Below are 12,485 nucleotides of genomic sequence, written 5' to 3'. Positions count from 1 at the left end.
GGTGGGCGACTTCCACAGAAGTAAAATCAACCTTCTTGCCAACAAACTCAAAGGCTATAAAGTCCGATGTGTATTTTGGTAATGTTATAAATAATAATGTTATGGCAGTAGGCGGAAAGAACACTTGTAGTACTTTAGATATGGAAATCAAAGATGGCAGACTAATAGTTATGTAGAGAAGATCAGGACCAAAACATATGTATTCATGAAGCAGGGGCTTGCCGACACCTGTCGTAAACAGAATCGAAATCAGGATACACCTTTAGAAAGCCTGAGTTTAGTCCAGTGAGTGCGGTGTAGGATTTTACGGAAGTTGGCAGCCCAATAATAGAACTGGAAATTAGGTAGGGCCATGCCCCCTAAGGGTTTAGGCCTTTGTAGGAACACCTTGCGGATCCTTGGATTAGTTTTATTCCAGATGAAGTGTGAGATAATCCCATCGAGTTTGCATAAAAAAAACGATTTAGGAATAAAAATAGGTATACATTGAAAAGGGTAGGACAATTTAGGAAGGGTATGCATTTTAACCCAATTATTTTCCCCAGCTAATGATAGTGGGAGTAGTGACCACCGTTCAAATTTTTACTCCAACATAGTAAGGAGAGGAGTAAAATTTACCTTAAAAAGATTATCAAATTCGTCTGTGACATGTACCCCCAAGTATGTACATTTGTTGAGAACTACTCTGAAAGGCACTGTGTGTAATCGGTATTTACGAGCTGCCACATTTAGAGGGAAAAGCTTGCTCTTATTCAGATTTAACTTGTAACCAGAGACTAGGCCAAATGCATTAAGAACACAATGGGTAAGGATACATCAGGGTTTGAGATATAGAGAAGCAGGTCATCAGCATAAAGTGAGAACCTCTGATGTCGCCTCTGAACACTCCCGTTATATGTAGGTTGGATCTAAATGCAATTGCAAGGGGCTCATTGGTGATGGCAAAAAATAAGGGAGACATTTGACACCCCTGTCTAGTGCCTCTGAAGAGAGGGAAATAGGCTGAGTGGGTGTTTGTTCGGTCTGACAGATGCAAATGGAGAAATGAACTTGATTCAAGCAATGGAATTTTTGCCAAGGCCACATTCTTCTAAGGTATGAAAAAGGTAGCCCCACTCCACTCTATCAAAAGCCTTCTCAGCATCTAGGAGATTAGAATCTCTGGGAGCTTTGAGAGAGAGGAATTATACATAACATTAAAGAGTTGTCTGATATTTGAAAAATAATGTATATTTTTTTTATAGAACCTGTCTGGTCAGAGGAAATAACAGGTGGTAAGACCGACTCCAAACGCATAGCTAATAGTTTAGCCAAGAGCTTAACATCCACATTGAGCAGGGCGATAGGACCCACAGAAGAGAGGGTCTTTTATTCCTTTTCAATATCAATTAAATGGATCCCTGTGTTTAGGATAAAGGGAGAGAGACTGATTTAATAAACATATTAATCAAGAGACTATCCAGAAACTACTTATAAAATGATATTGGGTACCCATCTGGTCCAGGACTTTTACCAACTTGCATTGCACGTGCCGCCTCTGAAATCTCTTCCATGGTGATAGGTTCCTCCAATTGAAGCTTGGAGACAGAATCAATTGTTGGGACAGTTAAAGTATAACAAAATGTATGAAGAGCAGAGGGGTCAGCAGAGGTGTATAAAGATGCATAGAAGTCCTTAAACTGGTTATTTATTAGCGGGGGATCTATTGTTGCACCTGTAGGTGTTTGAATTTGACAAATTTGTTGAGCAGAGGAAGACTGGCAAAGTTGATGAGAAAGCAATTTACTTGCCGCGTCACCATACTCATAGTGAGTATGTCACGACTTAACTTGATTCTAGCCATCCTGGATCCGGGATCGTGAATACAGCCTCAAGCTCATTAGCATAACGCAACGTTAACTATTCATGAAAATCGCAAATGAAATGAAATAAATATGCTAGCTCTCAAGCTTAGCCTTTTGTTAACAACACTGTCATCTCAGATTTTCAAAATATGCTTTTCAACCATAGCAAAACAAGCATTTGTGTAACAGTATTGATAGCTAGCGTAGCATTTAGCGGGCAACATTTTCACAAAAACAAGAAAAGCATTCAAATAAAATAATTTACCTTTGAAGAACTTCGAGTGTTTTCAATGAGGAGACTCTCAGTCAGTTTTTCCAAAAAGATTCTTTGTGTAGGAGAAATCGCTCCGTTTTGTTCATCACTTTTGGCTACCAAAAAACCCCGAAAATTCAGTCATCAAAACACAGAACTTTTTTCCAAATTAACTCCATAATATCGACTGAAACATGGCAAACGTTGTTTAGAATCAATCCTCAAGGTGTTTATCACATATCTCTTCGATGATATATCGTTCGTGGAAGTATGCTTTCTCCTCTGAATCACATGGAAGAATGCTTGCAGCTGAAGATTACGCACCAATTTCGACAAAGGACACCGGGCGGACACCTGGTAAATGTAGTCTCTTATGGTCAATCTTCCAATGATATGCCTACAAATACGTCACAATGCTGCAGACACCTTGGGGAAACGACAGAAAGTGTAGGCTCGTTCCTTGCGCAATTCACAGCCATATAAGGAGACATTGGAACACAGCGCCTTCAAAATCTGGGCCATTTCTTGTTTGAAATTTCAACTTGGTTTCGCCTCTAGCATCAGTTCTGTGGCACAGATAATAGATAATAGATAATCACAGATAATATCTTTGCAGTTTTGGAAACGTCAGTGTTTTCTTTCCAAAGCTGTCAATTATATGCATAGTTGAGCATCTTTTCGTGACAAAATATCTTATTTAAAACGGGAACGTTTTTTTATCCATAAATTAAAAGAGCGCCCCCTATATCCAAGAAGTTAAGCAGCAGTTCCTCAATATGTCCTGTTGACAAGGTATTGAATTCAGCTTGTGAAGAGAGTCGGTCCCTGTACACATTTGGGTATGGTGAGGTATCATAAGTACTGTCTGTAACTGTAAAAAACGAGTTGTCAGTTATATTTTTTCCATTCAAAACTAGTGTATGAAATTATTTGACCTCTAATGTAGGCCTTAAAAGTCTCCCACAGAACAGATGAAATATCGGGGGTATCGTTAGTAGTTATAAAAACATCAATCTGAGCAGTCAGAAAGTTAACAAAACTTTCATCAGACAGCAAGCGCATATTAAAAAGCCAAGGTACACGAGGCTCAGTCCCACCACCAACTGATAGCGCTAAAGTCAGAGGGGCGTGATCAGATATGACAATCGAATTGTATGAGCATGAGCATACAAAGGAAATAAGTATGTTGTCTAAGAAGAAGTAGTCAATGCAGGTATAGGTGTGATGCACATGGGGGAAAAATGTATATTCCTTAGAAAACGTTGCTTTGCATATTCTGCTCACCGAACTGTGGCAGGAGCAGAGAATGCTATTCTTTAAAAGTGCCTTCCTCGCCATCTTAAATAAGCATGCCCCATTCAAAAAATGTAGAACCAGGAACAGATATAGTCCTTGGTTCACTCCAGACCTGTCTGCTCTTGACCAGCACAAAAACATCCTGTGGCGTTCTGCATTAGCATCGAATAGCCCCCGTGATATGAAACTTTTCAGGGAAGTTAGGAACCAATATACACAGGCAGTTAGAAAAGCTAAGGCAAGCTTTTTCAAAGAGAAATTTGCATCCTGTAGTACTAACTCAAAAGGTTTCTGGGACACTGTAAAGTCCATGGAGAATAAGTGCACATCATCCCAGCTGCCCACTGCTCAGAGGCTAGGAAACACTGTCACCACCGATAAATCCACTTATTAAATTTCAATAAGCATTTCTCTACGGCTGGCCATGCTTTCCACATGGCTACCCTACACCGGTCAACTGCCCGGCACCCTCCACAGCAACCCGCCAAAGCCCCCACCATTTCTCCTTTACCCAAATCCAGATAGCTGATGTTCTGAAAGAGCTGCAAAATCTGGACCCCTACAAAAATCAGCCGGGCTAGACAATCTGGACCCTCTCTTTCTAAAATGATCTGCCGAAATTGTTGCAACCGCTATTACTAGCCTGTTCAACCTCTCTTTCGTATCGTCTGAGATTCCCAAAGATTGGAAAGCTGCCGCGGTCATCCCCCTCTTCAAAGGGGGTGACACTCTAGACCCAAACTGCTACAGACCTATATCTATCCTACCCTGTCTTTCTAAGGTCTTCGAAAGCCACGTTACCAAACAGATTACTGACCATTTAGAATCCCACCATACCTTCTCTGCTATGCAATCTGGTTTCAGAGCTGGTCATGGGTGCACCTCAGCCACACTCAAGGTTCTAAACGACATCATAACCGCCATCGATAAGAGACATTACTGTGCAGCCGCATTCATCGACCTGGCCAAGGCTTTCGACTCAGTCAATCACAACATTCTTATTGGCAGACTCGACAGCCTTGATTTCTCAAATGATTGCCTCGCCTGGTTCACCAACTACTTCTCTGATAGAGTTCAGTGTGTCAAATCGGAGGGCCTGTTGTCCGGACCTCTGACAGTCCCTGTGGGTGTGCCACATGGTTCAATTCTCGGGCCGACTCTCTTTTCTGTATACATCAATGATGTTGCTCTTGCTGCTGGTGATTCTCTGATCCACCTCTACGCAGTCGACACCATTCTGTATACTTCTGGCCCCTCCTTGGACACTGTGTTAACTAACCTCCAGACAAGCTTCAATGCCATACAACTCTCCTTCCGTGGCCTCCAACTGCTCTTAAACGCAAGTAAAACTAAATGCATGCAATCACTGCCCGCACCTGCTCGCCCGTCCAGAATCACTACTCTGGACTGCTCTGACTTAGAATATGTGGACAACTACAAACACCTGGGTGTCTGGTTAGACTGTAAACTATCCTTCCAGACTCACAATAAGCATATAAAATACAAAATTAAATCTAGAATCTTCTTCTTATATCGCAACAAAGCATCCTTCACTCATGCTGCCAAACATACCCTCGTAAAACTGACCATCCTACCGATCCTCGACTTCGGTGATGTCATCTATAAAATAGCCTACAACACTCTACTCAACAAACTGGATGCAGTTTATCACAGTGCCGTCTGTTTTTTCACCAAAGCCCCATACACTACCCACCATTGCGACCTGTACACTCTCGTTGGCTGGCCCTCGCTTCATACTCGTCGCCAAACCCACTGGCTACAGGTTACCTAAAAGTCCCTGCTAGGTAAAGCCCCACCTTATCTCAGCTCACTGGTCACCATAGCAGCACCCACTCGTAGCACGCGCTCCAGCAGGTATATCTCACTGGTCACCCCCAATGCCAATTCCTCCTTTGGTTGTCTTTCCTTCCAGTTCTCTGCTGTCAATGACTGGAACGAATTGCAAAAATCTCTGAAGCTGGAAACTCACATCTCCCTCACTAGCTTTAAACACCAGCTGTCAGAGCAGCTTACAGATCACTGCACCTGTACATAACCCATCTGTAAACAGCCCATCTACCTACCTCATCCCCATACTGGTATCTATTTATTTATTTTGCTCCTTTGCACCCCAGTATCTCTACCTGCACAGTCATCTTCTGCCGATCTACCATTCCAGTGTTTAATTGCTATATTCTAATTACTTCGCCACCATGGCCTATTTATTTCCTTAACTTACCTCATTTGCACTCACTGTATATAGACTTTTTGTTTTCTTTTTTCTACTGTATTATTGACTGTATGTTTTGTTTATTCCACGTGTAACTCTGTGTTTTTGTATGTGTCGAATTGCTACGCTTTATCTTGGCCAGGTCACAGTTGCAAATGACAACTTGTTCTCAACTAGCCTACCTGGTTAAATAAAGGTTAAATACAATATTTTATTACTTTTTTTACAATCTGAGCAGTAGATCTCGGCTTGCATTTGTACTTTTTTACCCTTTAGGGGTAAATCAGCTTTAATATTGCCGATAGATTGTGGGTTCCATCAATGCATAATTTATAATCCCTGATATATACAGTGCATTGACTTTTTGCACATTTTGTTACATTACAGCCTTATTCTAAAATTGATTAAATTGTTTGTTCCCTCATCAATCTACAAACAATACCCCATAATGACAAAGCAGGTTTTTATACATGTTTTCACATTTATAAAAAAACAACTGAAATATCACATTTACACGCACAGCTATTTTTAGATCTCTCCAGAGATGTTCGATAGGGCTCAAGTTAAGGCTCTGGCTGAGCCGCTCAAGGACATTGAGACTTGTCCCGAAGCCACTCCTGCGTTGTCTTGGTTGTGTGCTTAGGGTCGTTGTCCTTCACACCAGTCTGAGGTCCTGAGCTCTCTGGAGCAGGTTTTCATCAAGGATCTCTCTGTGCGTTGCTCCGTTCATCTTTCCTTCGTTCCATACTAGTCTCCCAGTCCCTGTCACTGAATAACATCCCCACAGCATGTTGCTGCCACTACCATGCTTCACCGTAGGGATGGTGCCAAGTTTCCTCCGGACATGACGCTTGACATTCATGCCAAAGTGTTCAATCTTGGTTTCATCAGACCAGCGAATCTTGTTTCTGAGTCCTTTAGGTGCCTTTTGGCAAACTCCAAGCGGGCTGTCATGTACCTTTTTACTGAGGAGCGGCTTCCATCTGGCCACTCTACCATAAAGGCCTGATTAGTGGAATGTTGCAGAGATGGTTGTCCTTCTGGAAGTTTATCCCATCTCCACAGAGGAACTCTGGAGCTCTGTCAGAGTGACCATCGGGTTCTTGGTCACCTCCCTGACCAAGGCCCTCTCCCCCGATTGCTCAGTTTGGGCGACCTCATTGCTTGGTGTTTGATCTGACATGCACTGTCAACTGTGGGACTGTTTATAGACAGGTGTGTGTCTTTCCAAATCATGTCCAATCAATTTAATTTACCACAGGTGGACTCCAATCAAGTTGTAGAAACATCTCAAGGATGATCAATGGAAACAGGATGCACCTGAGCTGAATTTAGAGTCTCATAGCAGTGGGTCTGAATGCTTATGTAAATATGGTGTTTATGTTTAATACATTTGCAAACATTTCTAAAAACCTGTTTTTGCTTTGTCATTGTGGGTTATTGTGTGTAGATTAGATTCAAATTAGATTTTTTTTTTTTACTCAATCTAAATGAATCAATTTTACAAAAGGTTGTAACGTAACAAAATATGGGAAAAGTAAAAGGTCTCAATACTTTCCAAATGCACAATATATATTTGCTTATTTTTTGTATATTTCTTCCTTTGTTATTTTCCCCTAACCCTACCTCCCCTCCCCTAAATGGAGTAAACTAATGGACAACAATACTTAGGCTTCTACTTCCAGCTTATACATACTGTCACGATGTATAAAGGATTGGAGACAGGCGCAGGAATACATAACAGGGGGTTTTAATACTCCACCCAAAAATACATATAACATGCCTTGAAAGGCACATGGACGAAGCCCAAAACAAACACATATACAAAAACACAAACATAAGAGCGAGGAAAAAACTCAAAATACACGGGACGAGACCCATAATCACAAGTACACAATACACGCAGCACAAAAGCCGAAGCAACAAAGCACAGGAGCTCACAAGACCAATGGACATGGGAACAATAACCTACCAGATAATGGTGAATAGAGGGTACATTTATACAATTACTAATCAGAGGAATGGGAACCAGGTCTGTGTAATGAAACAGTTCAGTGATGCCTAGAGGCCGGTGACGTAGACCTCTGGAGCTGGTCCACGGAATGAGCAGCAGTACTGGGGTAATCTGTGACAGTACCCCTGCCGCGCTGCACTAGGAGCGAGACTACACCGGCCTCGAGGAAGACCACAGGGACAGGGTGCGGGTGGGCCAGTTGCAGCTGCCGAAGTTGCGCTGTCGTCAGACGGGCCAGTTGCAGCTTCCGAAGATGCTGCAGCATCGGACAGACCAGTTGCAGCGGCATCGGACAGGCCAGTTGCAGCTGCTGATGTTGCGGTGTCAGATGGACCAGACGGACCAGTTGTGGTGGCGTCGGACGGACCAGTTGCAGCATCTGACAGACCAGTTGTGGTGGCGTCGGACGGACCAGTTGCGGCATCGTCGGACAGGCCAGTTGCGGCGGCGTTGCACGGGCCAGTTGCAGCTGCCGAAGTTGTGGCGGTGGCGGACGGGCCAGGTGCAGCTGCCGAAGTTGCGGCGGCGGAAGAGGCGACTCTGGGATATTAGACTTCTAGGCAGAGTTCCTCTGTTCAGTGTCTGTTCTTTTGCCCATCTTAATATTTTATTTTTATTGGCCAGTCTGAGAAACGTCTTTTTCTCTGCAATTCTGCCTAGAAGGCCAGTATCCCGGAGTCACCTCTTCACTGTTGACGTTGAGACTGGTGTTTTTAAGGGTACTATTTAATGAAGCTGCCAGTTGAAGACTTGTGAGGTGTCTGTTTCTCAAACTAGACACTCTATTATACTTGTCCTCTTGCTCAGTTGTGCACCGGGGCCTCCCACTCCTCTTTCTATATTGGTTAGGGCCAGTTTGCGCTGTTTTGTAAAGGGAGTAGTACACAGAATTGTACGAGATCTTCAGTTTCTTGGCAATTTCTCGCATGGAATAGCCTTCATTTCTCAGAACAAGAATAGACTGACGAGTTTCAGAAGAAAGTTATTTGTTTCTGGCCATTTTGAGCCTGTAATCGAACCCACAAATGCTAATGCTACAGATACTCAATTAGTCTAAAGAAGGCCAGTTTTATTTTTTCTTTAATCAGAACAGTTTTCAGCTGTGCTAACATAATTGCATAAGGATTTTCTAATGATCAATTAGCCTTTAAAAAAGTTCAACTTGGATTAGCTAACACAACGTGCCATTAGAACACAGAAGTGATGGTTGCTGATAATTGGCCTCTGTACGCCTATGTAGATATTCTATTAAAAATCAGCCGTTTCCAGCTACAATATTCATTTACAACATTAGCACTGTATTTCTGATCAATTTTATGTTATTTGAATAGACAAAAAATGAGCTTTTCTTTTCAAAAACAAGGACATTTCTAAGTGACCCCAAACTTTTGAATGGTAGTGTATGTCTGCGATTTAGTACATGGAAACCTTTCTGCCCGTTAAAATTACAAATGCAAACAACAACCACATTTTTATTCCTAGCTGAAAAAATACACCCTCACATTCACTTATTGATATACATGGGGGTACACAGATGTTTTTAAGGCAATGGTGGCTTATGTACAGTAAGAGTCTGTTGTGCTGTACTATGTTGTGGCTGTCTATCTGGCTGGCTGTTTTACAGCGACCTCTACTGGTCTAAATTATACTCCTTTCTTTTTCAGGGTGCGAGAGGGCCCGACGGTCCAACGGGGAAGCTGGGGTTAGTGGGCATGAAGGTAAGACTCCTGCTTGTGTCAAAGGTCACAGTCCTGCAGGGTGTAAGGGACTTCAGCTGTAACATACACCCCCAGAAAAGACCAAGCTGCAGATACACATGGGGCCCACATAAAAAATACTACAGTTTACTGTAGATTACTATAGTATTTACTATAGAATTATATAGTAAACTGTTGTAAACTATAGTATACTGTAGAATCCTATAATCCACACTGGAGTATTCCTTGATTGTGTCGTGCTTACTTAAGAATTGTGTAGTATACTATAGAATACTACACTGAGTATACAAAACACCTGCACTTTCCTTGACATAGACTGACCATAGACTGTCACTTAAATCCACTTCAATCAGTGTAGATGGGTTAAAAAAACTTTGTCTATGCCCTGTCAAAAGGAAGTTTATTCTGAAGTATCTGTCCTACAGTATATCTGAATGTTGTCAGAAAGATCAGGAAACATACAGTATTTATGTATTTTTTACATGTTTTTTACATATTTTTGGCACTAAACAGTGTTCAGATACTGTATACTGTCATTCCTTTTTTCAACTGGTACCGGGGGACCATCATACGAGTCTTGTGAGGCCTGTGGGCATCCTACAGCAAAAAAAAACACTACAGACAGAAGTCGGTACAGCCGATCTGTCAAGTCCCATTACGCTTATGGGGGTCGTAGAGCAAATCTGAGAAAACCATCGCGTTCGTGAGAGTCATCTTTCCATAGAGGGGTCATAATAGTAGGCTACAGATGATTTTGTGAGAAGATCAATTTTCGGGATGTCTCATGATCAGACAAACACCTCTCTAGCTCTGTCACCTTTCACCGCATATGCGGAAGTATGCGGAAATCTCTAAACTGACAGATTCTTATGGAGATTTTTTTATTATGAGGTATTTCTGCGGGTATTTACTGTAGTGTTTTTTGCAGACAAGACTGTCTTATACTATATATAATATTATTGCGGACATGACGGTAGTAACACCTGCCGACTAGGGTTAGCCAACATGGAACAACTGCCAGACTTTGCCAGTTACTGTTTAATGTTGGGAACATCTCAAACAGAACATAGGACACAGGTTCGTGACAGGCCACCTATTGAGATGGGTCAACAGTTCTGAGCAATGCAACGGACCAGAAAACACCTTAGCAAAAACACTACAGTAAATACTACAGTATACGAGTCATGTCCACAAAAACACTACAGTGAATACTACAGTATGGTGGTCATATCAAATCAAATTGTATTTGTCACATACACATGTGACACACATCTAACCTAACAATTCCACAACAACTACCTTATACACACAAGTGTAAAGGAATTACTAACAATATGTACATAAAATATATGAATGAGTGATGGTATAGAGCGGCATAGGCAAGATGCAGTGGATAGAGTACAGTATATACATATGAGATGAGTAATGTAGGGTATGTAAACATTATATGAAGTGGCATTGCTAAAGTGGCTAGTGATACATTTATTACATCAATTTTTCCATTATTAAAGTGGCTGGAGTTGAGTCAGTATGTTGGCAGCAGCCACTCAATGTTAGTGATGGCCTTGAGATAGAAGCTGTTTTTCAGTCTCTCGGTCCCTAATTTGATGCACCTGTATTGACCTCGCCTTCTGGATGATAGCGGGGTGAACAGGCAGTGGCTCGGGTGGATGTTGTCCTTGATGATCTTTTTGGCCTTCCTGTGACATCGGGTGGTCTAGGTGTCCTGGAGAGCAGGTAGTTTGCCCCCGGTGATGCGTTGTGCAGACCTCACTACCCTCTGGAGAGCCTTACGTTTATGGGCGGAGCAGTTGCCGTACTAGGCAGTGATACAGCCCGACAGGATGCTCTCGATTGTGCATCTGTAAAAGTTTGTGAGTGCTTTTGGTAACAAGCCGAATTTCTTCAGCCTCCTGAGGTTGAAGAGGCGCTGCTGCACCTTCTTCACCATGCTGTCTGTGTGGGTGGACCATTTCAGTTTGTTCATGATGTGTACGTCGAGGAACTTAAAACTTTTTACCCTCTCCACTACTGTCCCGTCGATGTGGATAGAGGGGTGCTCCCTCTGCTGTTTCCTGAAGTCTACAATCATCTCCTTAGTTTTGTTGACATTGAGTGTGAGGTTATTTTCCTGACACCACACTCCGAGGGCCATCACCTCCTCCCTGTAGGCCATTTCGTCATTGTTGGTAATCAAGCCTACCACTGTAGTGTCATCTGCAAACCTGATGATTGAGTTGGAGGCGTGCATGACCACGCAGTCATGGGTGAACAGGGAATACAGGAGAGGGCTGAGAAAGCACCCTTGTGGGTCCCCAGTGTTGAGGATCAGCCGGGTGGAGATGTTGCTACCTACCCTCACTACCTGGGGGGCGGTCCGTCAGGAAGTCCAGGACCCAGTTGCACAGGGCGGGGTCGAGACCCAGCTTGATGACGAGTTTGGAGGGTACTATGGTGTTAACTGCTGAGTTGTAGTCAATGAACAGCATTCTCACATAGGTATTCCTATGTGCAATCATAGGTATTGTGATTGCTTCGTCTGTGGACCTATTGGGGCGGTAAGCAAATTGTAGTGGGTCTAGGGTGTCAGGTAGGGTGGAGGTGATATGATCCTTGCCTAGTCTCTCAAAGCACTTCATGATGACGGCAGTGATAGTCGTTTAGCTCAGTTACCTTAGCTTTCTTGGGAACAGGAACAAAGGTGGCCATCTTGAAGCATATGGGAACAGCAGACTGGGATAAGGATTGATTGAATATATCCGTAAACACACCAGCTAGCTGGTCTGCGCATGCTCTGAGGACGCGGCTAGGGATGCTGTCTGGGCCTGCAGCTTTGCGAGGGTTGACACGTTTAAATGTTTTACTCTCGTCGGCTGCAGTGAAGGAGAGCGTTTGGTAGCGGGCCGTGTCAGTGGCACTGTATTGTCCTCAAAGCGAGCAACGAAGTTGTTTAGTCAGTCTGGGAGCAAGACATCCTGGTCCGCGACAGGGCTGCTTTTCCTTTTATAGTCCATGATTGACTGTAGACCCTGCCACATACCTCTTGTGTCAGAGCGGTTGAATAGCGACTCTACTTTGTCTCTATACTGACACTTAGCTTCTTTGATTGCCTATGTTAGGTCACCACCAA

The 12,485-nt window shown here is 43.0% G+C and overlaps 1 protein-coding gene across 3 annotated transcripts in view; it reads left to right on the top strand.

The window, feature by feature from the left end:
* Window positions 1–12,485, top strand: part of col27a1a (collagen, type XXVII, alpha 1a) — a 221,135-nt gene that overhangs the window by 120,152 nt on the left and 88,498 nt on the right. For all 3 annotated transcript variants that reach the window (XM_024381218.2, XM_024381219.2, XM_024381217.2), the window contains one exon: window positions 9,302–9,355. In XM_024381218.2, coding sequence (XP_024236986.1) covers window positions 9,302–9,355 — 54 coding nt within the window. The remainder of the gene's footprint in view (window positions 1–9,301; window positions 9,356–12,485) is intronic.

This window comes from Oncorhynchus tshawytscha, linkage group LG20 (assembly GCF_018296145.1).
Source record: "Oncorhynchus tshawytscha isolate Ot180627B linkage group LG20, Otsh_v2.0, whole genome shotgun sequence".
In the NCBI taxonomy this organism is placed as follows: domain Eukaryota; kingdom Metazoa; phylum Chordata; class Actinopteri; order Salmoniformes; family Salmonidae; genus Oncorhynchus; species Oncorhynchus tshawytscha.
Note: the sequence above shows the minus strand (reverse complement) of the source record. Positions and strands in the feature narration are given on the sequence as shown.